The 27,159-nt window shown below is 39.9% G+C and overlaps 1 protein-coding gene across 3 annotated transcripts in view; it reads right to left on the reverse strand.

The window, feature by feature from the left end:
• Positions 1–449: 449 nt before the first annotated feature.
• ARMC9 (armadillo repeat containing 9) overlaps positions 450–27,159 on the reverse strand; it is a 163,822-nt gene continuing 137,112 nt past the window's right edge. For 2 of the 3 annotated variants that reach the window (XM_063442856.1, XM_063442854.1), the window contains 7 exons: positions 23,889–23,938; positions 16,694–16,798; positions 11,511–11,626; positions 9,961–10,097; positions 5,272–5,398; positions 4,732–4,880; positions 450–1,774 (listed from right to left, as the gene is read on the reverse strand). In XM_063442856.1, the coding sequence (XP_063298926.1) occupies positions 1,752–1,774; positions 4,732–4,880; positions 5,272–5,398; positions 9,961–10,097; positions 11,511–11,626; positions 16,694–16,798; positions 23,889–23,938 (707 nt within the window). In that variant the 3' untranslated portion in view covers positions 450–1,751. The remainder of the gene's footprint in view (positions 1,775–4,731; positions 4,881–5,271; positions 5,399–9,960; positions 10,098–11,510; positions 11,627–16,693; positions 16,799–23,888; positions 23,939–27,159) is intronic. The other variant, XM_063442855.1, reaches the window with a different exon arrangement.

Below are 27,159 nucleotides of genomic sequence, written 5' to 3' on the forward strand. Positions count from 1 at the left end.
TTGCCATTCGCTATTCACATTGCTCTACAACAGGGGTGTCCAAAAGGTAGATCCACAGATGTTTTAAACCAATAACTTTCATGATGCCTTGCCATTCTCAAGTCATGCAAAGACACACAAAGCATCATGGGAGTTGTAGTTCTACAACATCTGAGGATCTACCTTGTGGGTACCCCAGCTCAAGTAGTTCCAAGAAAAATCAGAAAAGGGTTTATGTTTACTTTACTGTGAACCATCGACACATGAGATTAATTCTCTAAGTAGATAAATCTGCAAAGATAAAATCTGACCACTGAGCATGGATAGATCTATTATCTACTATTGCAACTCGTTAAATTCCATGCTAATCCATGCTACATTGATCGTGCCTGCTAAACATTACAGGCTTTTTAGTCCAGACAAAAATTAAACACCTCTGATTTTTAAAAGCAAGACATAAAACACAATGGTGAAAATTCTAAAATTGATATTTATTAAATGTATCAGTACAAAAATCAGTGTGATCTATATACATTCATGCAAGCCTATTTCACAGCACCCCAACAAATAAATAAATACATAAATAAACACCTCCCACCAAACCAGAGACGCCGTTTATGGCATATTAACGAGGCAACAAACCTAAAAATCTTGCGTTCTCCAGTACCATCCTGCAAGCGCTGGAAGGATCTATTCAGCTGTTCTGTGTACACGGGATTTTGGAAGTATCCACATAAAAATGATGCAACAGTCACAGACATTCAGAAACCTTTCTTAATTCTATTCAGGAACCCTATAGAGTATTTATAAATCCTGTGTCACATAATAACAAATGGTTTACCAATGTTCAGTCTCCTTTTGCAGGATATTTGATTTGTACAGAGAGGGTGAGACAAACCAATTAGGTGAAATAAAAAGAATCTACAAAAATCTTACGCAGCCATACTATATGCCATCATACCATACCACCAACTATATTGGTAGATTAGGAAGGTGTGTTGGCTGCAACTGTGATTTAATTAAAGAAATGAACTGCCACAGTAAGGGATTGATCATGTGAGAAGAACTGCTAAAATGCAGCAAAGAAAGAAATAAAATGAAACAACTATGGCACATAACAAAAGGAATTATTTGTAGAGAGAGAGTGTGCATCAACAGGAACGGTAGTGAACAGATCCATACAATATATTAAGAGATCAGATTAGCATTAGAAGTTATGTAAAGGAGGAACGCTCGGGAGGTGCAGAGGCACACTTATACTGATTAAAGGAAAGAGGAGTTATGAAGAATGGTAGCATGACCCCCACATAGCAGGTGAATGGAACAACAAGATTATTGTCGGGCTTTTGTTTTATAAATAAATTATATAAGAGGATTTACTGGAAAGTGATTATGAATCCACTGAAAATATCTATCATGATTGTGCTATTTCTGTAAAATGATCCAAAAATCATGATGTATGAGTTGCAAAATGTTTAAATTTATATTCATAATTTAAAATTGTCTCCACCAACCAAGATGATCAGAAAAACCTGCACAACAGATAACTGAAATGTTTCATTTTAGTGCATATACTAATTTTCCAGTCTTTATTGTGCTGGCATAGATTTTGGTCCAACGAGAGGCAGACAGGTCAGGGTATATTCTAGGTGAGCTTGATTAGGTTAAAGATCCAACTGGATCACTCTGCTGTTTTAGCCAGTGCATCGGACACAGAGGGTGTGCTTACAGGGAGCCTTCCAGGCTGCTGATCCTAGGGAGATGACCTGTCCTCATTTTCTAAAGGACTGGCTGCCTGCAAGAGAAAAGAATTCAGGGATGAACAGAAATGGAAATAATAAGAACATAGTTTATACACTGGTCCCTGGTGCTAGAAAGAGCTTGAAGTAATGTCACAGTGAATGAATTAGCAGGATCTCCTTGCACTTACAAGCCAATGTTTACAATGAACACATAGTGCATGCAATATCAGTTATACCACTGTCTCCCCTAAAGCAATCAAAACAGGAGTATATTATGCATAACATGGCTATCAGTGAAATATACTTTTTTTTTTTAAATTAACATTATATATGAAAATTAACATAATACATATTTAACACTTTGTAATTTTTTTTACAGTAAGCCGAAAAAGACACACATAGATATTCACTAAAGTGGGAATTCAAAGTGGATTTCAAATTTAAAGTCAAAGGAACCAAAGTGGAAAAATTCTTTTTATCACCTATGCTTTCATTTCGGTTACTTTGGCCTTACATTTTAGATTCAATTAGAATTCACTCAGAATTCCCAACAATCCTCACTTTATTGACTAACCCGGTCACTAGTAATGCAATGGCATATTTTGGTACTGTTGAAGGAAGAGCCTATTGATCTTGTCCACCAAGATTGAGATGTCCAAGGATTCTTGCATTGATATTGTATATGACTGAATTAGTGGTACATGGGCTGTACTGTCATGCACAACCAGCTTCAAAGGTGTTTGCTTTACCCATTACCATGTTGTGATTGTATTATAACTTTTTGGCTTGGGCTTTGATTTTTACCACTTTATGTACAGGAACACTCAAAGAACTAAAGATGACATAAAAGGAAAGCAGTCCTTACACAACTCAATTTCTTTGAAAGATTATGCCAAATTAAGGCCAAATCATATCACAAAGGCCTAATCACTATGTTATATTCCCATCTATGCTCCACCATAACAGACTGGGTAGACTACACTATACCGATCAGTGGGAAGAAAAGTTGAATAAGTTACTTGAAGGTACAGACTGGCGGGCTTTATGAGAGGCAAATAGCCAAAATTCCATTTGCATAACAAGGCAGGAACAATCTTACGAAACAATGTTTAGATGGTACACCACACCTTTTAAATTGTATCATATGCACACAAAAAAAACTGACACATTTGTGTTGGAGAATATGTGGGACTAGGGGAATGCATAGCCACATGTGGTGGAGTTGCACGCAGGTGACTGTATTTTGGAGGTAAATTAGGGATCTCGCTTCCTAGTTTTTTCATAAACAGATAGACCTACACCCATGGGTTTTTCTATTATCTAAGCCTCTAGATAACAGGATGAAGACAGAATGGCTTTTCTCCACAAACTAGCCCTAGCGGCCAGAAGGCCACTCGCTCAGTTCTGGATTCAGCATAGCATGCCTCTCATAGCAAATATTCTACTAAAATTAAAATATACCTATTTAATGGATAGGTATAAAACATAGCAAATCACACAAACATGTATAGGTATAAAAACATAGCAAACCACTCAAAAAACATCCTAACATCTAGTTCATAAAATAAATAAATAATATATAAGAATTATTTGTGCAAGTGAGTGGAAGCACTTGCCTTTTTCCAATTAATTGTACAGGCACATTTGACAAGTGGAGAGCAGTCTATTAGTTACTCTACTGCATGCTGTACATATCATGTGTAGGGGAGAGGTAGTATAATCCACAGTATCTCCGCTGGGTAACAGGAACAACATAAAATAATCCAGGCAAATAAATACAGCATACAATAAGTCCGGTAGCGTTGTAAGAATCCTTCCTTCCCAAGAACTAGATGACACATAGGCTGGGAGTCAACTAAGCTTTCAATCACAGGTCACAGTATTTGCAAGGGGTTTCCCTACTGACATTACAGGGGTTGTACAGTAGGGGACTACATGGGGAACTTAACAACCTGGACATTTCCCCCATCATGCACTGCTGTACGTGAGGGATACTCCCACTAGAATATAAAGTTAAGTGGATTATCCCACCGTACAGCAGAACTGACATTTTACATGAAAATACATAACTTTTACAATATTCATTATATTTAAACAAATGGAGGTCGGGTAGATAGCTGGGGTCTGAGCGCACATTTCGTGAAAGTATCGCTCAGATCCCAGCACAACTAACTGAACGCCGACGAAATACACATTATTTTCAAGGTACCTTCAAACTACCGATTGACCTTAGGGAAACCAACTACCGAAGGACCGGGGCTCCCGAACGGCTTGGAAGTCCAGCGGTATTCGTGCCGTCGAGTAGACGACCAAATACCGCTGGGCTAACAAAGGATCCAAGATGGCCGACCGCCGCGTGGTCGGTAGCCGAACGGCGGCCACCCTGAATCTCGCTAATTGCCGATGGAAACATTGTTGCAATATTTAATGGGAGCCACACAACCTCCTGTGTGTGGTCTCCCATTCGGTAGTTTGTTTGTTTCACGAACAGTGTTGAAATTCACTGTTCGTGAAACTACTGTATAAATGCTGGTGGCTTTCATACCGCCAGCATACGAATGCTTTTGTTCGCATGAAATACATATATATGAATACACTTGGTTCTAACAACCTTAAAGCTACAGAAACACATTATGCAAAGACATGTCTCAAGTGGCTAGTTTTGCCACATCATGTATTTAAACCCTGGTGTATAGCTGTGGTTTCTAACTCAGTCCTCAATGCACACCAACAGTCCTGGATATAGCCAATTCACATTTATTGCCCACTGGGGCTACTGACAAAAATTGGACCTTCAATGTTCCCTGAAGACTGGATTGGGTGCAGCTTTCCGAGAGGTATTGTGGCACTATGATTAATGTAATTTATTAAATATAATATAATCCATTTCTTGCAGAAGCAGCAGATCCTGGGTATTTATTGAGCAGCCACCTGTCATTGTAGTTGCTCAGTTAAACACAGGGAATACATTACATTAAATGACCCACGCCTGTATTTTGTCTGTACTTACTTTGTCTGCTACGAGTGGAAGATCCGGCTGAGGTAGGACGACTGGTTTGCTGCGGGCCAGACTGAGAAAACTGTGGAGCAATGGTAGGGGTCTTGGCTTTTCGAGGGCTGTTACTGTGTACCTCTGGGCTGCGTGCTTGCCAGGTTCTGCTGTTTAAGGGAAGAAAGAGCTATGGTTATCAATGTGACCTGAAGACATACGTTTGCTAAATAATTGACCAGACAAAACTGTTTCCCAGGATCACTGTCAGCATTTCAGCAACTCAAATCTATACTACACAAACATTTTGTCACACTCTCCATGCTTTCAAAACATTTGTAGAAACATGGAAACTTGGTGGCTCCAGAGAAATAGACCATGGTAGTTCTCATAAAATGTTGTATTGTGGTAGAATGCCATTCATATTAAGTATTTTTCAACATGTGATAGGACTTTGCATATCCTCTAAAGAGTGACATGTGTTTTCTTCTACACTGCGATCAGCTGTACAAGAGCATGTTACGTGGTATATGGAAATATATTAAGTAGTAGAGCCTTGACCTGCTGGCATGTCCATTACTCTTCTCCAAGCCTAAGTCCAAGATGCGAGGTGAAGATGGGGACATTGTCCCACGCTGGTCTGACCGACTTGTTGGTGAGAAGAGCTGAGATGATTCTGATTCAACAGCTTTGAAGAAAAGGAGAAAGAGTGTGGTAATCAAATTTAATGTATCAAAATCACAAGTTTATACGTCACTACTCAAGAAGGAACTAGATCACAAGCATGACTTCAGAACGTAAGCTTGCAGGTAGAAATATCAGTAGCTAATACTAGTTTGTATGTGTAGAGCTTAGTTTTGCTATGCCCTTCACTCAATGTATTTAAGTCTGAAGAATATGTTGGTTTATACATATAATCCAATGATGGCATATGTAAGAAAAATAAGTGGAAATGTGGAATAGAACGAACACACACACAAAAACACACACACACACACACACACACACACACATTGGCGATGGCCTTGGCTATTTTTGCAATCTGATTTTCAATTCAAGGTTTACTTAATATGTGCATTTCCCACAATCAGAGGCTCTTTTAGAATTGGACAACTGAAGTATAGCAGCATTGTGCAAAGAATATAAATAGGGATGCATCGAAATTTCCGTCCGAAAACGGGCCTATTTTATTTCGTCCGAAAAAGGGTCAAATCTTCCAAAAATTATACCCCCTTCTTCCCCTGCCTGTGCAGACATCCCATCTCTCCCGGCACGTTTGTCTCGCCAAATGCTCCTCTCTAATGTGGAAGTAAAACTCGGGAGTTATGGAAGACGCGGATGGTGGAGTCACGAAGAGAAGAAGCGCTGCGTGTGCGTGTGTCAGGGAGGACGCGGAACCGGGAGCTTTACCCAGTTGCGCGTGTTGCTGTCTGGCGAGTGAGGTAGGACTGCGTGTGAGGGATCGGCATGGCAGGGTGTCCGTGGTGAGCTTTGCCCGGGTTTGTCCAGCTTACAGGCGGGTTCGAAGGTAGTACAGGGTCCCTGGGCCCTGTGTGTGGGATGTATTGGGCTGTGAAGAATTATTCTCTAGAAATCCATCCTGATGTATCTGGAGAGGTCAGAATATATTTTACAGGAGACGAGAGATGTACCAGAATCGGCTATGTCAGCTGAGGACTCCCATAGACCGGGGATTGATTGTACTAAAGCTGGAGTATCTTTATACTGTGAACATATTCATGAGGAAGGACAACTAGAACCAGAGCAGTGTAGGGCAATCTGTAAATAATATTATATATGTGAGATGTAAAAAGTGTTCTGTAGTGGAGACATTGATTTATTAATTAATTTTACACCGGCTGTGTGTTGCCACCATGGCTCATTAGGTACTGTCCTCAAGTTGCCACTTTGCCACTGTACCACTTTTGGTCAACATCAGCAGGTTGCCACCCTTCCCCTTTGCCACCTGCATGTTTGCCACCCTGCCCCTTTGCCGGCCGCAGGTTGCCACCCTGCCCTTTTCACGCACTACCTGTGGGTTGCCACTCTACTGCTGTCGCACAGTATTAGTGTTTGTTTTGGTCTGCATTTGGCATGATGCTCAGGCAAGGGACCAATTGAAACTTATTGGCCCACAGCAATAGAGTTACATATGTAAAATGAATAAAATTATAGAAAAACTATTTTAAAATCATTTGGGGAAAAAAGTTATTTTCGGTTTTCGGCCAAGGGCAACCTGAATTTTCGGTTTCGGCCCAGAATTTTCATTTCGGTGCATCCCTAAATATAAATGCAGTTTTCTTGTAATGTTTTTGAATCCTTTCCCTAATTTTTTTTAAACTTTCAACAAACTTCAATATGAAATAAAAAAAAAAAAAAAAAAAAAAAGATTCCATCATGCAAATTAGAACAAAGTCTCAGAGGTGTGATACAGAATCTTCTACATATATGTGCCAATATGTTTGTATGCTTTAAAATGTTAACATGCCTCTTGACAGTTGACAAAAGATTAAAAAAAAAAACTCCCCATATTAAGGGATTTTGTTTTTCTAATAGAAAAATATCATAAGAATAATAAAGTTAAATCAAGCTGTTCCCTTTCCTTACACAAAGCGTTTTGACACTACATCTATTTGAAGAGTAATTCCCACATAGATTTGATACAATGAAGAAAAAGTTACCATTTTGCTACAGTATTTGTTCTATGGATATTACCCAGTTTCCTGCTAAAGATACAGGAAGCATGATTTCCTGTCTGATCAAGAGCATATTTTGTCAAACTGAAATTTCTCCTAGTTAAGTGCCACCTGTTCCAAGGTCACAGTGCGGACACTATAATATTGGACAGTTGACTTTCAAAATTTTACACCAGCACAAGAGGGAAACTGGAATATATGCCACGTGAAAGCCTGGAGAAAGCTCCTTTTTCTTTCAACATTGTGCAATAAAACAGAAAAAGAGAACTCGTATTCAGATTCATCAGCATGGAAAACTAAGTCCCCTGAACCGCTTTGGAATAGGAGTCATGACTGCTAGCCAATGATAGCAATGTTACTAAACAAGAAGTTGGAGTGTTTATCCATATCCAAATTTCAGTGTCCACCTCTGTGTCCGTAATAGAATTCAAGCTCTTGGGCAATAAGCGTTTATTGCTTTAGTTCAACAAGGCAGCAGATTGTAACAAGGGTGTCTTTTAGATATTGAGCCCGCATTTAAAGGACAATCTCATGTGTTGCATTGTATAGATATAGCACAGACTGTATACCTTTTTTTTTTACCAGGCAGTTAATGTCCTAACGTTTAATAAAGCTGTGCCCATCAATCTTTGCCAAAATTAATATTTTATGTGTGCAACAGGGGCCCCTTTTGTATTTTACTGTTGAGATGGAATTCAGTAGTTTAGTCGCTTTAAGAGAGGCCGTATTTGGAGAAAATGTACCCTGTCTTTCCTCCTACAGAGATATATGTTTTAACGGTGCTTGTAATTACTGCCAAATGACTCTTCTGCAGAATACATATAACAATCCTCATAAGAGGGTCCAAAGTTCCACAAAAGGATCAAGTGCATATTTTTCAACAGTTGATTTATACTGACCCTGGCTATGAATAAGTGACACCAAGAATTTGTTCAAAACTACATAAGATAAGTGGCAACTTTGCTTGTCCCGCTCTTAGCATTTCAGTTAGCCTGTAGCATTCAACTTTACAATTTTGAATTATGCTACACTTTGTCTTGTCTGAGCAACAGAACAGTGCTACAAACAAAAACTAAGTTATGCAAACCTATAAATTAATTTGTTTATAGTTCTTTGTTCATTAGCAGGACATTAGGAGCAAGTGCAATACATCATGGTAAACACACAGTGGTACAATCATAACGGGCCTGCAATCTTAGAAGTGAAACCTGGCTGTGTGCCCAGAAAAAAAATAAGAATGAAACAAAAAAGGGCATACTATAAAGGGGTGCCTGCCAAGGGATATTATGAGAACTCATTATACAATAGGCAATAGTAAGGAATGAATAAGTCATCAATGTTAATATTCCTCATTTAATCTCCACACTTTAGAACAGCTTTCTGTTGTGTTTTTGGCCTCAGCAGTTACTTGGTACATTAGTTGGCTGTCTGATCTTCATTTTGACCTCATCCAAAAAAGGGATAAAGTCTCTCAGCCATTTCACAGCTTTTGTGAATTTATTAATTTCATTTTGATCTGTGTTGTCACAGTCCACAGTAGGGGAATTGTATCCCTGAGATAGAAAGGTAGAACTGGTCCCAGAAAGCCTAGACACCACCACCTCCTTCCAGCTCCTCCTATCAGGAACACCCCGGTTAGATATTTACCCTACACCCTAAGAAAAAATAATACCAGGGATGGACCTTCCTGCACTAACGCTGAAAAAGCACTTGCGGGGTATGTCCTTGGACCAAAGACCTTGCTTAAAGTGAAACAATTAAAAATGCTACATAAAGTTCAACCACCTCAGAAAAAAGAGGAACAATAATAGGGGAATTTCTAAGGGAAGGATAAGATGTCTACAATACTTTCTCGGACCGGTTCTATATCTCCAGTTGTTTGATGCAATATTCCACAAGTAACACATTTTAGCAGACTGAAACCACAATAAAATTAAAAGTATCAAATAAACTTAGATTTCTAACTTAAAGGGACTCTCCAGGCAGAGTTTTTTACTCACTCATTTTAATACGTCTGACGTGTATAGGGCCTTTTTAGGGCCCTGCATGATAGGAAGTCCCTCTGGTGGCCGTCTGAGTGACGGCCACTGGAGGTATTCCTATCAATCAATGTAAACACTGTATTTTCTCTGAAAATACAGTGTTTACATTAGATTGCCTGCAGGGAGCTATAGATCTTACCTGAACAACTACATTAAGCTGTAGTTGTTCAGGTGACTATAGTGTCCCTTTAAGCAAGAGAAACTCAATATGTTCCTTAAAATAACGTGCCATTCAAAGCAGATCCACAGGAGCGTTAGGACAAAGTATGTTCTGCACGTAGTTCATGCTATGTGTGTTACATAAGCACATTATTCACAAATTGTTTGCTTAAGTATGGTGGCAGCTCACCAAACCTGTATTTATTATGTGTACAGATCAATGGTAGAAGGTATGTGTCTTTCAGGATGAATGGCAGAGATATATGTGAGTATGTTCACGGTGCCGCAACAAAGCACCAACTTAAAAGTTGCAAAGATAAATGGCTTTGCTTCATAATGCAACCCTTGCTTACAGGATGATGAGACACAGTAATCAGAGCTGCTAGGTCGACTGCCGCTGCGGGTTGGAGGTCTTGGGCTGGAACCAGAAGAATTTTTACTAATTCTGAAGGAACTTGAAGGAATTAAAGGTAAAATTACATTTTCTGACCTGGAAATAAAACAGAAAATGATAATAATAAAACATGGAAGCTGAAACAGATAAAATCTGATACATGTAAAAATATTAAAGTGCAACCACATCACTTTGAAAAAACAACAACACATGGCAAAATAATGAAAATCCCAAAGATCCTGTGTTAAAGTTTTCACATAAAGCTAAAATTTCTTTTAACTGTATATCAAAGATTCAGTGAGTTACATCACAATCAAATGACACGTTGCATTGGAGGTGAAAAACAGTAATATTTCTCTGTCTCTCTCAATGATGACTGGCAGCTCTAAAGAACAGAGCTTATTAGCAGTGAGCCAGAGTAGAGCAGCTGGGCGCCACAGCACAGTCAAATACATTGGTGTGGACTTCTCCAATTCATTTTACAGACCTCACAAACACATAATTGTTAAATATAGCAGGAAAGTAAAACAATTACATGTAAGAGCAACTAACCTAAAACAACATATTGCCTCTTTTCTAAAACAGATCATTCAGTACTGGTATCTACTGCCAATGATAGCTATAGTTCCAAGGGTAGCTATTAGTTTATTAACAGTGTTGGATCAGAGTGCACATTCACACAAAATCAATGGCAAAACACTTCTAGCATTATAAAGAGGGGCTGTCAAGGGATATTATTAGAACTAATTAAACAATAGGCAATAGTAAAGAATGAATAAGTCATCAATGTTAATATTCCTCCTTTAATCTCCACACTTTAGAACAGCTTTCTGTGGCGTTTTTGGCCTCAGCAGTTACTTTGTACATTAGTTGGCTTTCTGATCTTCAATTTTACCTAATTTAAAAAAAGGGATAAAGTCTCTCAGCCATTTCACAGGTTTTGTGAATTTATCAATTTCATTTTGATTTGTGTTGTCACAGTCCACAGTGGGGGAATGGTATCCCCGAGATAGAAAATGTAGAACTGGTCCCAGAAAGCCTAGACAACACCGCCTCCTTCCAGCTACTCCCACCGGGAACACCCCAGTTAGAGATTTGTTTGCAAATATGTGTAGCAAACAATGATATGGCCAAAAGGGAGAAAACCAGCTGTAGAAAAACACCCATGATGCTTTGCCAGTTTTAAAGAGTTAATCTATTTATCAAAATACTGTTCATGCACAGTGTACTTATCACCATGTTACTTGTATGGAATCAGTTCTGCACCCACAGGCCTAATACTGCATGCTGGAAGTGAGCTCTACACTATTACCCGTGCTGTGTATACAACTTCAAGTGCACAGAATATGGACACAAACACTGGATGTGCTGTTAGACATATAACAAACATGGCCCACATTCTGATTACAGGACATATTAACAGAGTACTCCATGGATCATGTGTCTGCATTTTACAACAATTATTAATATTATGTACAGGCACAGGCACAGAGAGAGACAAACACTCACATTGTATGCACAGTTCTGTGACTGCTGGGTGTTACAGGTCTCTGTAAGGGTTCATCAACACTTTGCAAAACTGCAGGGAACATCTTCTTCTTTACCTTTAGTGTATGAGTCAATATCTGCAAGAGAAGAAAAATGTAATCCTCAATCAATCATTACTCTGCATATCATCTAAAATCTGAACAATGTATCCATTTAAAACAGGGATGTAAGATCACAGACAAAAAGGTAATAAAGATAATCATTATGTGGATTCACAGAGAGGATGATTATAATATGGGATTGCAGGTAGAATGTTTATAATATAGCTTGGTTGCTTCATCTAAGTGTTGCTTCTAAGTGTGTGGTTGGAGATATTCTGGAGAGTTTTACAGAAGCTTCAACTGTCTAAGAGTTGTGCTAAGAGTTTTCTTTTTTACTGTTACAGGTAAGATTCATCTGTAGGAAAGGGTTACTGACTGCACAAGGTTTGATTTCCTGTTGGTAATTATAAGGCATTTGATTTGATTAGTTAGCTACTTGCTATTGATTGCTGTTCAAATTAGCTATTGTTTGCAAATAAGCAGAGGCCTACCCAGGTGTTAAACATTCCTAGTGGGTGGTGATTTTAGGAGTTATATAAGGGTTGTTGTAATTAGCTTGGCTAATAGAGCTTGGTTGCTTCATCTAAGTGTGTGGTTGGAGATATTCTGGAGAGAACCTGGAGGTAATCTGAGGTATTCAGGAGGATAAATAAAAAGTTAAGATTTGTTTGATTTAAATTAGTCACCTCATTGGAATGGCAGACTTAGTTCAATGTAATAGTTGCTATGCATTTGTTTCACGTTCCACTTTTTGGAGGTTTGGTTGTTGTCTAATCTGTAGACAGTTCTCTATCTTGCGTCAGGAGATTGTATTTTTGAAGACTGAGATTTGTAAATTATCTGGTAAACAAACTCAGGCTGGAACTGCTGCAAAGCCACTGCCGCAGAGACATACTAGAAATGGCAGATGGATCACTGTAGGATCTGGTAGACTTAGAGTTGTGGATAAAAGGCATATTGCACAGTCTGTTGCTCTACATAATTCATTTTCTGCACTTTCAGAGTGTAATGGTGTGTTGGAGAGAGGCATTGAGGCTAGTGGTGTTGTGGAGAGAGGCACTGAGGCTAGTGGTGTTGTGGAGAGAGGCACTGAGGCTAGTGGTGTTGTGGAGAGAGGCATTGAGGCTAGTGGTGTTGTGGAGAGAGGCATTGAGGCTAGTGGTGTTGTGTGGAGAGAGGCATTGAGGCTAGTGGTGTTGTGGAGAGAGGCACTGAGGCTAGTGGTGTTGTGGAGAGAGGCACTGAGGCTAGTGGTGTTGTGGAGAGAGGCATTGAGGCTAGTGGTGTTGTGGAGAGAGGCATTGAGGCTAGTGGTGTTGTGGAGAGAGGCATTGAGGCTAGTGGTGTTGTGGAGAGAGGCACTGAGGCTAGTGGTGTTGTGGCTTGGAGACTATGGTGAGGCCTAATAGAAAGCAGTTGTTGTTAGGGGATTCCATCATAAGAGGTGTGGAGATGGACAATGGTGGTCTTGTGAGGTGTCTTCCCGGAGACGTATCTGTAATATTGTTAAGCGAGCAAAGCAGGAAGGCGAATTGGATGTACTTGTCCATCTAGGGACAAATTACTTGGCTTGCAATGAGGTTTCAGAGGTTAAGGAAGTTTTTAGTGTTTTTGCCAGTGATATACGGCAGGTTGCTTCCACACTGTCATTCTCTGAAGTTCTGCCTGTGCATAACACTCAGAAGGACAGGCGGATGCGTATTAGGGACTTTAACTTGTGGCTTGGTGAATGGTGTCGGGAGCAAGGATTTGGCTTTATTTCTCATGGTAGCTCTGTTTGGAATGGAAATAAACTGTACAAAAAAGATGGTTTGCATCTTTCTCAAAAGGGAACAAATGTTCTCAGTGAGCAGTTCAGAGGTTTTGCTAGGATGTATTTAAACTAGATGGGGGGGGGGGGGGGGCAAAAGGGTGATAAAACATCAATCCAATTGTTCCCCAAAACAAGGACAGAAGGTGCCTGTAGCAAGTGTGTTAAAAAAATGATAAGCTTAGAGTCATGTCTACAAATGCTCGCAGTTTAGGGAATAATATCCATGAACTTGTGGCAATAATGGCAACTGATAGTGTAGATTTAGTCGCTGTTACTGAGACATGGTATAATGAGAAAAATGACTGGGACATAGCAATACCAGGGTACTCTTTATATAGAAAAGACGGGGAAGGCAGGAAAGGGGGAGGGGTGGCCCTGTATGTGAAGGATAGCATAAAATCTAGCCTAATAAAAGTTAGTGAGGCTAACATAGAGTCCGTTTGGGTTACGTTAGCTTTTGGTAATCACACAGTAACTCGTGTAGGTGTGATAGGTGTGATTTATAGGCCCCCAGGACAAATGGAAGAGTTAGATAATCTACTAGTTGAGGAAATAGCTAAAATGACAATGAAGGGGGAAGTTATCATCATGGGTGACTTTAATCTTCCTGATGTGAATTGGAAAACAAAAATAGCTGCTTGTGCCAGGAGCACACATATTCTAAACTTCCTACTGGGATTGTCTCTAAAACAAGTCGCTGAGGAGCCAACTCGTAAAGAGGCCATACTAGATTTAGTGTTAACAAATGGAGATTTGGTATCCGATATTACTGTAGGTGAAAGTTTAGGATGCGGTGATCATCAGTCCGTGTGGTTTAATATAAGAACAGTGACTGAGTCACACCACACAAAAACAAAAGTTTTAGACTTTAGAAAAACAGACTTTTCTAAAATTAGAATATGTGTAAAGAATAAAAAAAAAAAACAAAAAAAAAAAAAGAATATGTGTAAAGGAGTCATTATCAGACTGGAGCAATTGAAATTGAGTCCAAGAGAAATGGGATTATTTAAAAGTTGCACTACTGAAGGCAACAGAAAATTGCATTAGGCTTGTCAGTAAAAGCAAAAAATTCAAGAAACCACTGTGGTACTCCGCAGATGTGGCCAAAATAGTAAAAAACAAAAAGTTAGCATTTAGTAATTATAAAAAAAAAACCAGAGTGAGGAAGACAGAATGATCTATAAGATTAGGCAGAAAGAGGCTAAGCAAGTTATAAGAGCTTCCAAATCACACACAGAAGAGAAAATAGCACAGTCAGTAAAATAGGGGGACAAAAAACTTTTTTTAGATACATAGATGAGAAGAGAAAAGTAAAACAAGGATTAGTTAGCTTAAAAACAAAAGAAGGAAGGTATGTAGAAGAGGATAAAGGTCTAGCTGACTGCCTCAATGAATATTTTTGTTCGGTATTTACAGATGAAAATGAAGGAAAGGGACCTCAGTTAAGAAAAAGGATAAATGAGTCATTTATTACACGTGAGTTTACAGAGGAAGAGGTTCTATTTCAACTGTCAAAAGTAAAGACAAATAAGTCAATGAGACCTGATGGAATACACCCAAAGCTATTAAAAGAGCTTAGTGGTGTACTAGCAAAACCATTAACAGATTTATTTAACCAATCATTGATAACAGGAGTAGTCCCAGAAGATTGGAAGTTAGCGAATGTTGTGCCCATTCACAAGAAAGGTAATAGGGAGGAGTCGGGCAACTATAGGCCAGTAAGCCTTACTTCAGTAGTGGGGAAAGTGATGGAAACCATGTTAAAGGATAGGATGGTTGAACATCTAAAAACACATGGATTTCAAGATCAGAGACAACATGGATTTACTTCAGGGAGATCATGCCAAACTAATCTTATTGATTTTTTTGATTGGGTAACTAAAATTATAGATCAGGGTGGTGCAGTAGATATTGCTTACCTAGATTTCAGTAAGGCTTCTGACACTGTTGCACATAGAAGGCTTATCAATAAACTGCAATATTTAAGTTTGGATTCCAATATTGTTTAATGGGTAAGGCAGGCAACAGAGGGTTGTAGTCAATGGAGTATATTCGAAGCTTGGGCTTGTCACCAGTGGGGTACCTCTGGGATCTGTACTTGGACCCATTCTCTTTAATATTTTTATTAGTGATATTGCAGAAGGTCTTGATGGTAAGGTATGTCTTTTTGCTGATGATACTAAGCTATGTAACAGGGTTGATGTTCCAGGAGGGATAAGCCAAATGGCCAATGATTTAGGTAAACTAGAAAAATGGTCAGAGTTGTGGCAACTGACATTTAATGTGGATAAGTGCAAGATAATGCATCTTGGACGTAAAAACCCAAGGGCATATTACAGAATATTTGATAAAGTCCTAACCTCAACATCTGAGGAAATGGATTTAGGGGTGATTATTTCTGATGACTTAAAGGTAGGCAGACAATATAATAGAGCAGCAGGAAATGCTAGCAGAATGCTTGGTTGTATAGGGAGAGGATTTAGCAGTAGAAAGGGGGAAGTGCTCATGCCATTGTACAGAACACTGGTGAGACCTCACTTGGAGTATTGTACGCAGTACTGGAAACGTATCTTCAGAAAGATATTGATACCTTAGAGAGTTCAGAGAAGGGCTACTAAACTGGTTCATGGATTGCAGGATAAAACTTACCAGGAAAGGTTAAAGGATCTTAACATGTATAGCTTGGAGGAAAGACAAGACAGGGGGGATATGATAGAAACATTTAAATACATAAAGGGAATCAACACAGTAAAAGAGGAGACTATATTTAAAAGAAGAAAAACTACCACAACAAGAGGACATAGTCTTAAATTAGAGGGACAAAGGTTTAAAAATACTATCAGGAAGTATTACTTTACTGAGAGGGTAGTGGATGCATTGAATAGCCTTCCAGCTGAAGTGGTAGAGGTTAACACAGTAAAGGAGTTTAAGCATGCATGGGATAGGCATAAGGCTATCCTAACTATAAGATAAGGCCAGGGACTAATGAAAGTATTTAGAAAACTGGGCAGACTAGATGGGCCGAATGGTTCTTATCTGCCGTCACATTCTATGTTTCTATGTGGAATTATGGGTTGCAGGCAGTTCTGTTGAAGGGGAGTTGTAGATGCTGACAGACATGTAGTGTGGATACAGTAGCAGTAGGAGAAAATAATTTGTTCTAATTGGATGATAAGATTACATGGGGTAGATTTAGGTAGGGGTGGTAAAGAAAAGTATGAAATATCACTGAAATATTGAGATAGATGACTGTTCCCTGTGACATTAGGTCTATGAAGAATTAGACATACTGCCAGGTATTCTGTAGTCAGAAGCTTTTCTCCAGAAAGCTCTCCAGCTTGAGAAACGATCACTTCATCCTTGTCCAGATCAGCTTCCAGGACATCATCCCCATCCTAAACAGGAAGAAATGGCATGGACATACTGTAATTGTTGCTTTGTATTCAGTAAATACAAACAAGGTAGGTGTGGCTAAAGCTGCATAAAAAAGTGACCTAAATCCTAACTGGCAGATAATTGAGCAGCAAAACTGCAGAGGCATGATCTATACACCAAAGATGCTTCATTAAGCTAACGTTTTGTTGGTGTTTAAAGTGTACGTTACAATTACGAAATTATCATAGTGAAAAATAAATATATATTTTTATTCTGCAATTTGTTCAGGAGGCTCCTTCAGTCCTAAAAAAACTAAACAAAAACAAAATGTGTGGTTGCATAAAATGAGAGAGACAGAAAGAATATACAAAATGATTCTGGTTCTTAACATATCAACACTAAAAATCTCTAAGTGAGGGTGTGGCTTGGAGGGAGCAGAGAGCGGTTGCATACACACGGAGCTAAAGCAATATCTCGACTTACACAAGCTAAATACTGCAACTCAGCATCCCGACCTTGCGATTATCCCGGATATTGGAGAAAACCATGGGGAAGCGCTCCAAAAAGCTTAAAACTCAGTCTGATAAGAGAAATAAGAGCATCGGGGAATTTTTCACCATGCGGCCTAAATCTAAATTGCTGCTGCTGCTGCCGACATTTCCTGCTCCTCCTGCTCCTTAATGGATGCCCCTGACCCCATACCAGAGGCAATAGGGCCGGCACCTAACATGCAGAATGAGGACCGTGGTGCACCGTTGATATAATGGACCTCATGGTCAATATCAGGGTCTTCTTCTGCAAAGATCTGGCGGTGGTCCAGGAGGAGGTGTCAGCCGTTACAGATAGAGTCAAGGTGACGGAGGAAGACATATCCACCCTCTACGTGCACCAAGCTGACTCAACTGATCAGATAGAACGCTTACAGACCTCACACACAGCCATGCAGACACGGCTAGACGCACTGGACGATGCCCGCCGGCCTACTAATCTAAGGGTCAGGGGCATAGTGGAATCCTTTAAGGAGGGTGAATTACCCAACGGCGCACAAAACATGCTCTCTCTAATGGTTTCATTGACTCCCTAAGTCCCCAAGGGCACCGGTTGCAGCTCCCTGAGACAAACTGCTCTGCTTTTTAACATTCCAGGACAAGCAGGTGATACAAGACATGCTCAAATCCAGCTGCCTTCCTACAGGACCTATGTAGGGCCACATTGGAGTGGAGGCGCTTAGTCCAAGGAGTCAAGCAAGAATTAACTACAGATGGGGACCATCACATACTTTAATTGCCACCAAAGAGGGCACTACACACCGGCTTACAACATTGGAGGCTTCCACCTCATTCCTCACGGAGCAGGGCCTCATACAGCACCAGGCTCCCATGCCTGCTACACACACACACACACCACCTGGGACGTACAGAACATCGCCTCCTTTGTACATCAACCAATAGTGGACACTGGCTGAAAGGCATGTTCCAGGGTGGATCCCTCTCCCGAGACTAAGTGCAGTTCCCTGGACTCCACAGTCATCTGCAAGTTTTAAGTGTCTCCAATAGTTGCTTGAATTACGTTTATCAGTATATGTGCTGGCATTCTCCTTTTTATCTATTTAAGTTTATGTTATCTTACTTTATCTAATTTTACAAAATTCTGGTGTATATGTCATATATTTGACTCCTGTTTCCCACTAAGACTAAATTGTAACTCAGTAAATCTGTCAATCCCACCCCCTCTTCCCCCGGGGTGCCCAGGGGATATTGGGCACTGCAGCTGTAACTACTGTGGCCCCAAGAGTAATACCGCACACTGATGCACCACATTCTGACATGCATTTACTATTCATGCCCTTAACCCCTTAAGGACCAAACTTCTGGAATAAAATGGAATCATGACATGTCACACATGTCATGTGTCCTTAAGGGGTTAAGGGCGCATCCACTCCGCAAAGTCGGGTCAATGGCCAGTACCATGACGACCACCACTAAAAAGCTATTACAGCCAGAGGGGTCCTAAGCACCTGTTTTCAGGTAGTTACACTCTAGCTATATTTCTGTTTTACGGTTATAAACAGTCTATTATTTGTAATATTCATTTTATTTACGATGTAATATCACTGACTCTGACATGTTATAACCCGTCCACTCTATTAATGCGCTATCATACCAATGTAATTGTCCATTGGTAAAACTGTGCCAGATCATCACGATGCTGACCAAGTTTTTCAAAATGCTGTCTTATTTGCCTGTATATGCTGTTGGGGCATTGCATGCTACCTTGTCATGGTTCTATGCACACCAAAAATAAGCTCGAAAGTGGTTAAAGGAAACACTCCAGTCATACTCTGAGCACAAACATAACTTAAAAAGTCACTCCAACCACTGTGACCACTTCAGTGATTTGAAGTGATCATAGTGGTAGGAATCTGTACGTGCAGTATTTCTGTTTGAAATGTTGCACATTCAGAGATATATTACCTTTGGTGCCAAGAGCTTGTTATACACCCAGCACAGATGGTGGCTTATGTTTTGCAATTGTAGAACCACGTAAAGATCTAAAGTGAAAAAATAAATGGCTACATGAACAATGCATAAGGAAATAGTCCCTCATTATATTGGTCCCTATGCATTAGAAAATTATTCCTTTCCTTATGAGTCTGGAGACCTGTTATAATTCTTGCCCTACAGGAGATTATATCCACCGAAAAGGTGCTATAAATTAACCAACCAATTATAGTGCTTAGTATTATTACCAACAAGTCTTGTGAGAGCGGAGACTTGCCTGTCAGAGCCCGGCCTGCCTAGTTCCAAGTTGTAGTAGCAGTGAGCAGCTTAAGGCTGCACACTGTTTAGTTTATATGCCCCACCAGGTGAGGTATAAGACAGATTTAGAAACTGCTCTATAATTAGATCAGGGTCATATTGACCTTAACAGGCATTTAAAAACAAACAAACATTTTTTACACTTTTTACTGTGTGTTTACTGTGCCACATCAGCAGGCAAAACGTTCTGACATTTAAAATACAGGTTCAGAGTTTAGCAATCTAGACCTGTATTTTAATGTTTGAATCAGGATTTCAGCCATTAAGTCAGGCTAATTATGGACATTGAGACCATTCAGACAGCAAAATCGAAACATTGTTGATGCTATTTAACAAAAAGAAATGGATGGTTTTGCCCCACTCAAACTCTAAATAGAACTGTTTATGTGTCAGTTTCAGTTATGGAAAGGATTGCCTATATGTACACTGAACAAAATTATCAACGCAACACTTTTGTTTTTGCCCTCATTTTTCATGAGCTGAACTAAAAGATCTAAGACTTTTTCCATGTACACAAAGGGCCTATTTCTCTCAAATATTGTTCACAAATCTGTCTAAGTCTGTGTTAGTGAGCACTTCTCCTTTGCTGAGATAATCAATCCACCTCACAGGTGTGGCACATCAAGATGCTGATTAGACAGCATGATTATAGCACAGGTGAGCCTTAAGCTAGCCACAATAAAAGGCCACTCTAAAATGTGCAGTTTTATCATACAGCACAATGCCACAGATGTCGCAAGTTTTGAGGGAGCGTGCACTTGGCATGCTGACTGCAGGAATGTCCACCAGAACTGTTGTCCGTGAATTTAATGTTAATTTCTCTACCAAAAGACGTCTCCAAAGGCGTTTCAGAGAATTTGGCAGTACATCCAACCAGCCTCACAACCACAGACCACGTGTAACCACACAAGCCCAGGACCTCCACATACAGCATCTTTCTTTCCAAGACAGTCTGAGACCAGCCACCCGGACAGCTGCTGCAACAATCGGTTTGCATAACCAAAGAATTTTTGCACAAACTGTCAGAAACCGTCTCAGGAAAGCTCATCTGCATGCTCGTCGTTCATCTGCATGCTCGTTGGCCTGAGTGCAGTTCGTCGTCATAATCGACTTGAGTGGGCAAATGCTCAGATTCGATGGCATCTGGCACTTTGGAGAGGTTCTCTTCACGGATAAATCCCGGTTTTCACTGTACAGGGCAGATGGCAAACAGTGTGTTTGGTATCGTGTGGCTGTGCGGTTTGCGGATGTCAATGTTGTGGATCGAGTGGCCCATGGTGGCGGTGGTGTTATGGTATGGGCAGGCGTATGTTATGGACAACGAACACAAGTGCATTTTATTGATGGTATTTTGAATGCGCAGAGATACCGATACAGAGATGAAGATTTCCTGAGGCCCATTGTTGTGCCATTCATCCACGACCATCACCTCATGTTGCAGCCTGATAATGCATGGCCCCATGTTGCAAGAATCTGTACACAATTAGTGGAAGCTGAAAACATCCCAGTTTTTGCATGGCCAGCATATTCACCGGACATGTCACCCATTGAGCATGTTTGGGACGCTCTGGATCAGCATATACGACAGCGTGTTCCAGGTCCTGCCAATATCCAGCAACTTTGCACAGCCATTGAAAAGGAGTGGATCAACATTCCACAGGCCACAATCAACAACCTGATCAACTCTATGCGAAGGAGATGTGTAGCACTGCATGAGGCAAATGGTGGTCACACCAGATACTGACTGGTTTTCAGACCTCCCTAATACAGTAAAAATGCACATTTGAGAGTGGACGTTCATTGTGGCCAGCCTAAGGCACAGATTTAGGCAGATTTGTGAACAATATTTGTAAAAAATATTGTAAATAGGAAAAATCTTAGAGTTTTGAGTTCAGCTCATGAAAAATGGGGGCAAAAACAAAAGTGTTGCGTTTATAATTTTGTTCAGTGTATATATGCCAGTTTTTCACTAGAGTAAATGTGGTGTTTTGTGTCTCATTTATTAAGTTTCTTTTTTCTAACAAAAGTTTCTTTAGAGAATAAAAAGAAAAATACTTGGAGTTTCTTTGATGCATAACAATAAACATTGTAACTGAATTTTCAAAAGCCTATTATTAAAAAAGAAAATGAAACCTGGGGTGCACATACCTGTTTAAGGTAACACATCTAATGTATGTAATATATCACCCACAAACACAATGCAAATATGAAAGTATAACGTATAAACAAATAATAGATTATGATATTTCTGTCTAAATACTAATGAAGCCTTTTAAATATATATAATATGAATTCAGCTTGATTAAATCTATACTATTTCTTGTTCTCCTTGTATTCACTAAGGTTCCGTAAAGAATAATGTGCAAGAAAGGTATGTGTCACCCCTCCTCGTTCCTAATCTCACTGCCTCAGGTATGCAAAGGCCACAGGAGTTGCTTTGTTCCAAACAAATAATCCCCAAAACCAATACCCCACTCAGGTGGCACACATGAAGGGGGTGGGGAACCAAATTGACCATAATACACAAAGGTTTTTTATGTGTCTACAAACACTGTATAGATGGGAACATTTGGAACAAGACCTAAATTAGTAGATTTGGAACATTTCCATTAACCCCCACCCCACCCCTCTCTCTCTTTTCAATTCCTTTTCCTAGAGATACAAAATACACTATTGCCTACATATATGTTACATATATACATATCAGTACAGTGATGGAAAGTACACAGAGAAAGGGTCACTAAACATCAATCTTAGTGAATAAAAGCGGCACGGTTTTTATGGCTGAAATTCCAACACAGCAAAAGATATACTAAGGCATAGAAGGGACTACTTTGTATTTGCATTTTTCCTATGCTTGACAAAATGCAGGGCTACCTTTGCCAAGTTTTGTCATATCCCCCGAGCCGTCACTAGTGATGGCTAAAGGGGAAAAAAGGCTTTGTCTATGGAGGGTCCTTCTGTCTTGCAGCATCCTCCATAGACCTTATTGTTATACTGTTGCACGTTAGCAATAGTACAACACTGACATGCGCTTCTGGCAGATGATGCACCAGGAGCTCACCGGCAGGAAGACCATGGCTGCAGCCGCGAGGGACATGTTCAGGAAGCATCTTACCCTGCACCAAGTGATCACTGGACATTGAGTAGAGGAATCACAGTCAGGGGTTTCTGCAAATTATGCTAAAGACTCAGATGGCGACAGGGCAGATTTAAAAATGAATCCCAAAATAGGCTAAAAAAATTACGGACATGAAAAAATCCTCCAATTTAGCCATTATTGTTACAGTTTACTATCTTAGCCTCAATTTTGCCATTAAGGTATTATTTTTCTTTTCACGTATACTAACGTCATCACAGCTAGATAGGATTTTGAAGGAGAGATTAGGAAACGCAGGTCATCATCCATGAATTAGCTATACCATAGATGATTAAAAGGTAAATCATTTCCTGTTTTACGACTACATATCCCATAATACTCTGCCAGCCCTAAAGGGGAACCGTTACTTCTCCAGAATTTATACCATTAAATAAAACATTAAAAATCACGTTTTCCATGAGAAGCTCTGTTTTCTTTTAAATTTTTATTAAACATTTAGCAAATGACACCATAATCTATTTCAGACAAGCCAAAGCCAGGGCAAACATTGCAACATCTTCTTTCTGTACTTTCTCTCTGCTAACTACCAGGCGTAAAAGACATATCATATAACAATAGCTGACAGAGAGCTAAGATGGAGGCACCAGGTGCAGAATAAACTAGTGAGGATTTCTACATTTTTTCTTCCACTTCATAAATACATGTGTTAAATGCATAGATAAGTAAACTTTATAGTATAAAAATAGTGGGAGACACTGGAAGCATGATTACTACTTCATTTAATTAAAGTGGTTATGGTGTCTGGAATATCCAGACGCTGTCCTTCTATTCAGCATTATACATTTTTCTATGTTTTAATGCTAAACAAGATCCCCCATCCACCCTGTGCTGCCTAGTTTAACAAGGAAGCACTACTCTGAGCAACACTGGGCAGCTGTGATTGGCTGAATGCAGTCAGCTGACACACAGCCAATCACAGTGCCATTGTTAGTATAAATCAGTAAGTAATCTCTACCTTAGCTACTCCTCCAGGTGGCGAGAGCTCAGTAAGAAGCTAAAATTCCTGCTTTGAAAGTCTCTAACTCAATGATACAATATTAATTATCTGTTAAAGAAAAAAGGCTATTTTAACATTTACGTAAAATATATACGCTTTAGCAACACCACAAGTCAACAGCAGTCAGAACTTACTTCTTCATCTTCTAATTCATCATCATCTTCCTTATCATCAAACTTTTCTTCTGTAATAGAGTATAACAAAGAATTAATTTGTCTTAATTTCTGGCTTAATGTCTTAATTTCTGGCTGCTTTAGAAATTTAGGTAAGTGTGTCAGTTCCAATGGAACACAGACAGGTTCAGCTTCTAAAACACACAGTTTTGCAATATATGGGTTGATTTAACATATTATTCTAAAAACCTAGCTGAAAATTTGGCTGGTCAAATTAGTATTCAAACTTTATTGGACACAGCCTAAATATATATATCAGAATCAGGAATAGGTGCAATATTTGGCTATCAAGACATTGGGCATTCCTTCTCTTGTGTAGAAACCCCTCTTCACCGTATGCCAGCTTTCATTGATCGAGAAAAATAAAATTTACATCTGACAGTGAACCCAAAGGGCAGATAGGAAAAGTCCAAGCAAACCGGAAAAGGTGGACTGAAATAAACGATTCACAACACCCTCAGTCCTTTGGAAACTAACAGAAACAAGGAAATGTATTTAACTTAACATCTGCATCAACCCTGGTACTGCCCTATGCGTCTGGGACAATAGTTCAAAGTCATCCTTGAGAATGCAATACAATCTCAGGTAACATGTATGGGTTAAGTGATACCTCTCCACTATTTCCACATCTCTCAAGAATCCCAATAAAACTTTTTGGAGTATGATGTTAAGTGCCCTCCGTAGCAAGTCAGCCATGTCTTGCTGTCTCTGATGCTACTGAGGTTGCATGATAAAATAGCTTCTCTCCTCAATAAAATGTCAAAAATTAATTCCTTAACCCCTTAAGGACCAAACTTCTGGAATAAAAGGGAATCATGACATGTCACGCATGTCATGTGTCCTTAAGGGGTTAAATTGGGTATTGGTGATCTCAACGAGTGACGTGTGTGTTTCAATAAGACAAATTTGTAGTTTTCTTTTGTGTATATGGGCAGTTATTGTATGAATTAGTATTTTTATGTTACCAATTAACGTCCTTGGGCAAGACACTCAACGATATAAATCATCCTATCTCAAATCCTCTTAGACTGTAAACTCGTTTGAACAGGGCCTTCAAATATCCTCTTTCTTTAATTTAAGGTACTGTAAAATATGTTGGTGAAATATAAATGTTAATAATAATTCTCGCAATTATGAATGTGTAGATTTTTTATTTTTAGTTGTTTTTCAGTTAAAAAGACACTATAGGCGGTTTTATCTCAATTAAGTGGTTTGAGTGCTATGTCCCTGTCTGCTTAATCGTGCAATGTAAACATCGCTGTTCTGCAGGAATATCAATCCTTACATTGCAGGGTTTAATTGCCTCTGCAGTCTCTCTGACAGCCACACTTGATGTATCTTCCAACATAGGCCAAGTAAAACTCTTTTTCTGTCGGAGGGTCTGATACAGTCCATTTGATAGGCATAGCAATGCATTTTGCTGCGCATGCGCACTAGCCTCATAACACTTTCCAATGGGAAAGCATTGGATTGACGGAGATAATCAGTCTTGATGATTGGCAAAGATAAAATGTCACCATTAACATATATTGCACCTGCCATGGTCTGCACCACGTTTATTTAGATTACTGAGCATGCTGGGGGATCTCTGTGCAGCAATGGCTGCCTAGTCACTAGTTTTTAATTACTGCAGCTGCTGGCTGCTCATTGTTTAGTAGACACGATTTAAAGGGACACTCCAGGCACCCAGACCACTTCTGCTCATTGGAGTGGTCTGGGTGCCAACTCCCACTACTCCTAACCCTGCAAGTGTAATTATTGCAGTTTTTTCATAAACTGCAATAATTACCTTGCAGGGTTAACTCCACCTCTAGTGGCTGTCTACTAGACAGCCACTAGAGGGAACTTCCTGCTCTATAGCACAGGAAACCTGTGCTAGAGCGTCGCTGGACGTCCTCACGCTGTGTGAGGACCTCCAGCGTCGCTCAAATCCCCATAGGAAAGCATTGAAATTCGTTTTCAATGCTTTCCTATGGGGAGCGCTAATGCGCATGCGCGGCCTTGCTGCGCATGCGCATTAGGTCTCCTCGGCCGGTGGGCGGGATCAGTCTCTCCCACCGGCCGACGGAAGCACAGGGAGAAGCGGCGCAGAGGAGGAGGCAGCGACGAGGGACATCGCCGCTGCCTCAGGTAAGTGACTGAAGGGGTTTTCACCCATTCAGTAACTGGGGATTGGTGGGTGGGAGGGAGAGGGACCCTCCAGTGCCAGGAAAACTGATTGTTTTCCTGGCACTGGAGTTTCCCTTTAACACGGTTGAACACACAATTTAGTAGACATGCCCTCACTGTTTTGTAGACATGCATTAAATGTTTGGTAGACATGCTCCCACTGTTTAGTGGAGTTTTTATGTATGACATCCCCATTTATCAATGTTTTTTGCTATTGAATTTGATAAGCATTTCAGAGTCAGTAAAAGCTTGATGAATGATATTGAATCTCCGAATTCAATATTTTAAATGGATAAGAAACGAGAGATTTAGAAAATTTTCAAAATGTTATTAAAGTTGAAGTTACTCGAACCAAAATTTATTGGCTCCTGATAAGCCTTAAATTGCTTATATTAAATCGTTCTAAATGGTTAAAGGACCACTATAGGCACCCAGACCACTTCAGCTTAATGAAGTGGTCTGGGTGTTAGGTCCATATAGGATTAACCCTTTCTGCTGTTTCTCTGAAACTGCTATGTTTACCTATGGGTTAATCCAGTCTCTAGTGGCTGTCTCATTGACAGCCGCTAGAGGCGCTTCTGCGTTTTTCACTGATTTTCACAGTGAGAAGACGCCAGCGTCCGTAGGAAAGCATTGAGAATGCTTTCCTATGGACTGGCTGAATGCGCGCGTGGCTCTTGCCGCACATGCGCATTCAGCTGATGACGGGGAAAGGAGGCGGAGAGTCCCCACAGCCGAGGGAGCCCGGCGGTGGAGAAAAGGTATGTGTTTAACCCCTTCCTCACCCTAGAGCCCGGTGGGAGGGGGACCCTAAGGGTGGGGGGACCTAGAGACCCTATAGTGCCAGGAAAACAAGTATGTTTTCCTGGCACTATAGTGGTCCTTTAAAGGGCTTATTGGGAGCTGTAAAGCAGTCATTTTCAGCTATCAATTAATGCAAAATCAAACCCATAGCATTCAAATGTAATTAAAACTGTATTTTTTTATTTTTTTGTATTTTTCGAAAAGCATTTGTGTAAAAACGGCTACACAAAGAGCTGCATTTGTGTAAAAACTGCTACAC

This window comes from Pelobates fuscus, chromosome 2 (genome assembly GCF_036172605.1).
Source record: "Pelobates fuscus isolate aPelFus1 chromosome 2, aPelFus1.pri, whole genome shotgun sequence".
In the NCBI taxonomy this organism is placed as follows: Eukaryota; Metazoa; Chordata; class Amphibia; order Anura; family Pelobatidae; genus Pelobates; species Pelobates fuscus.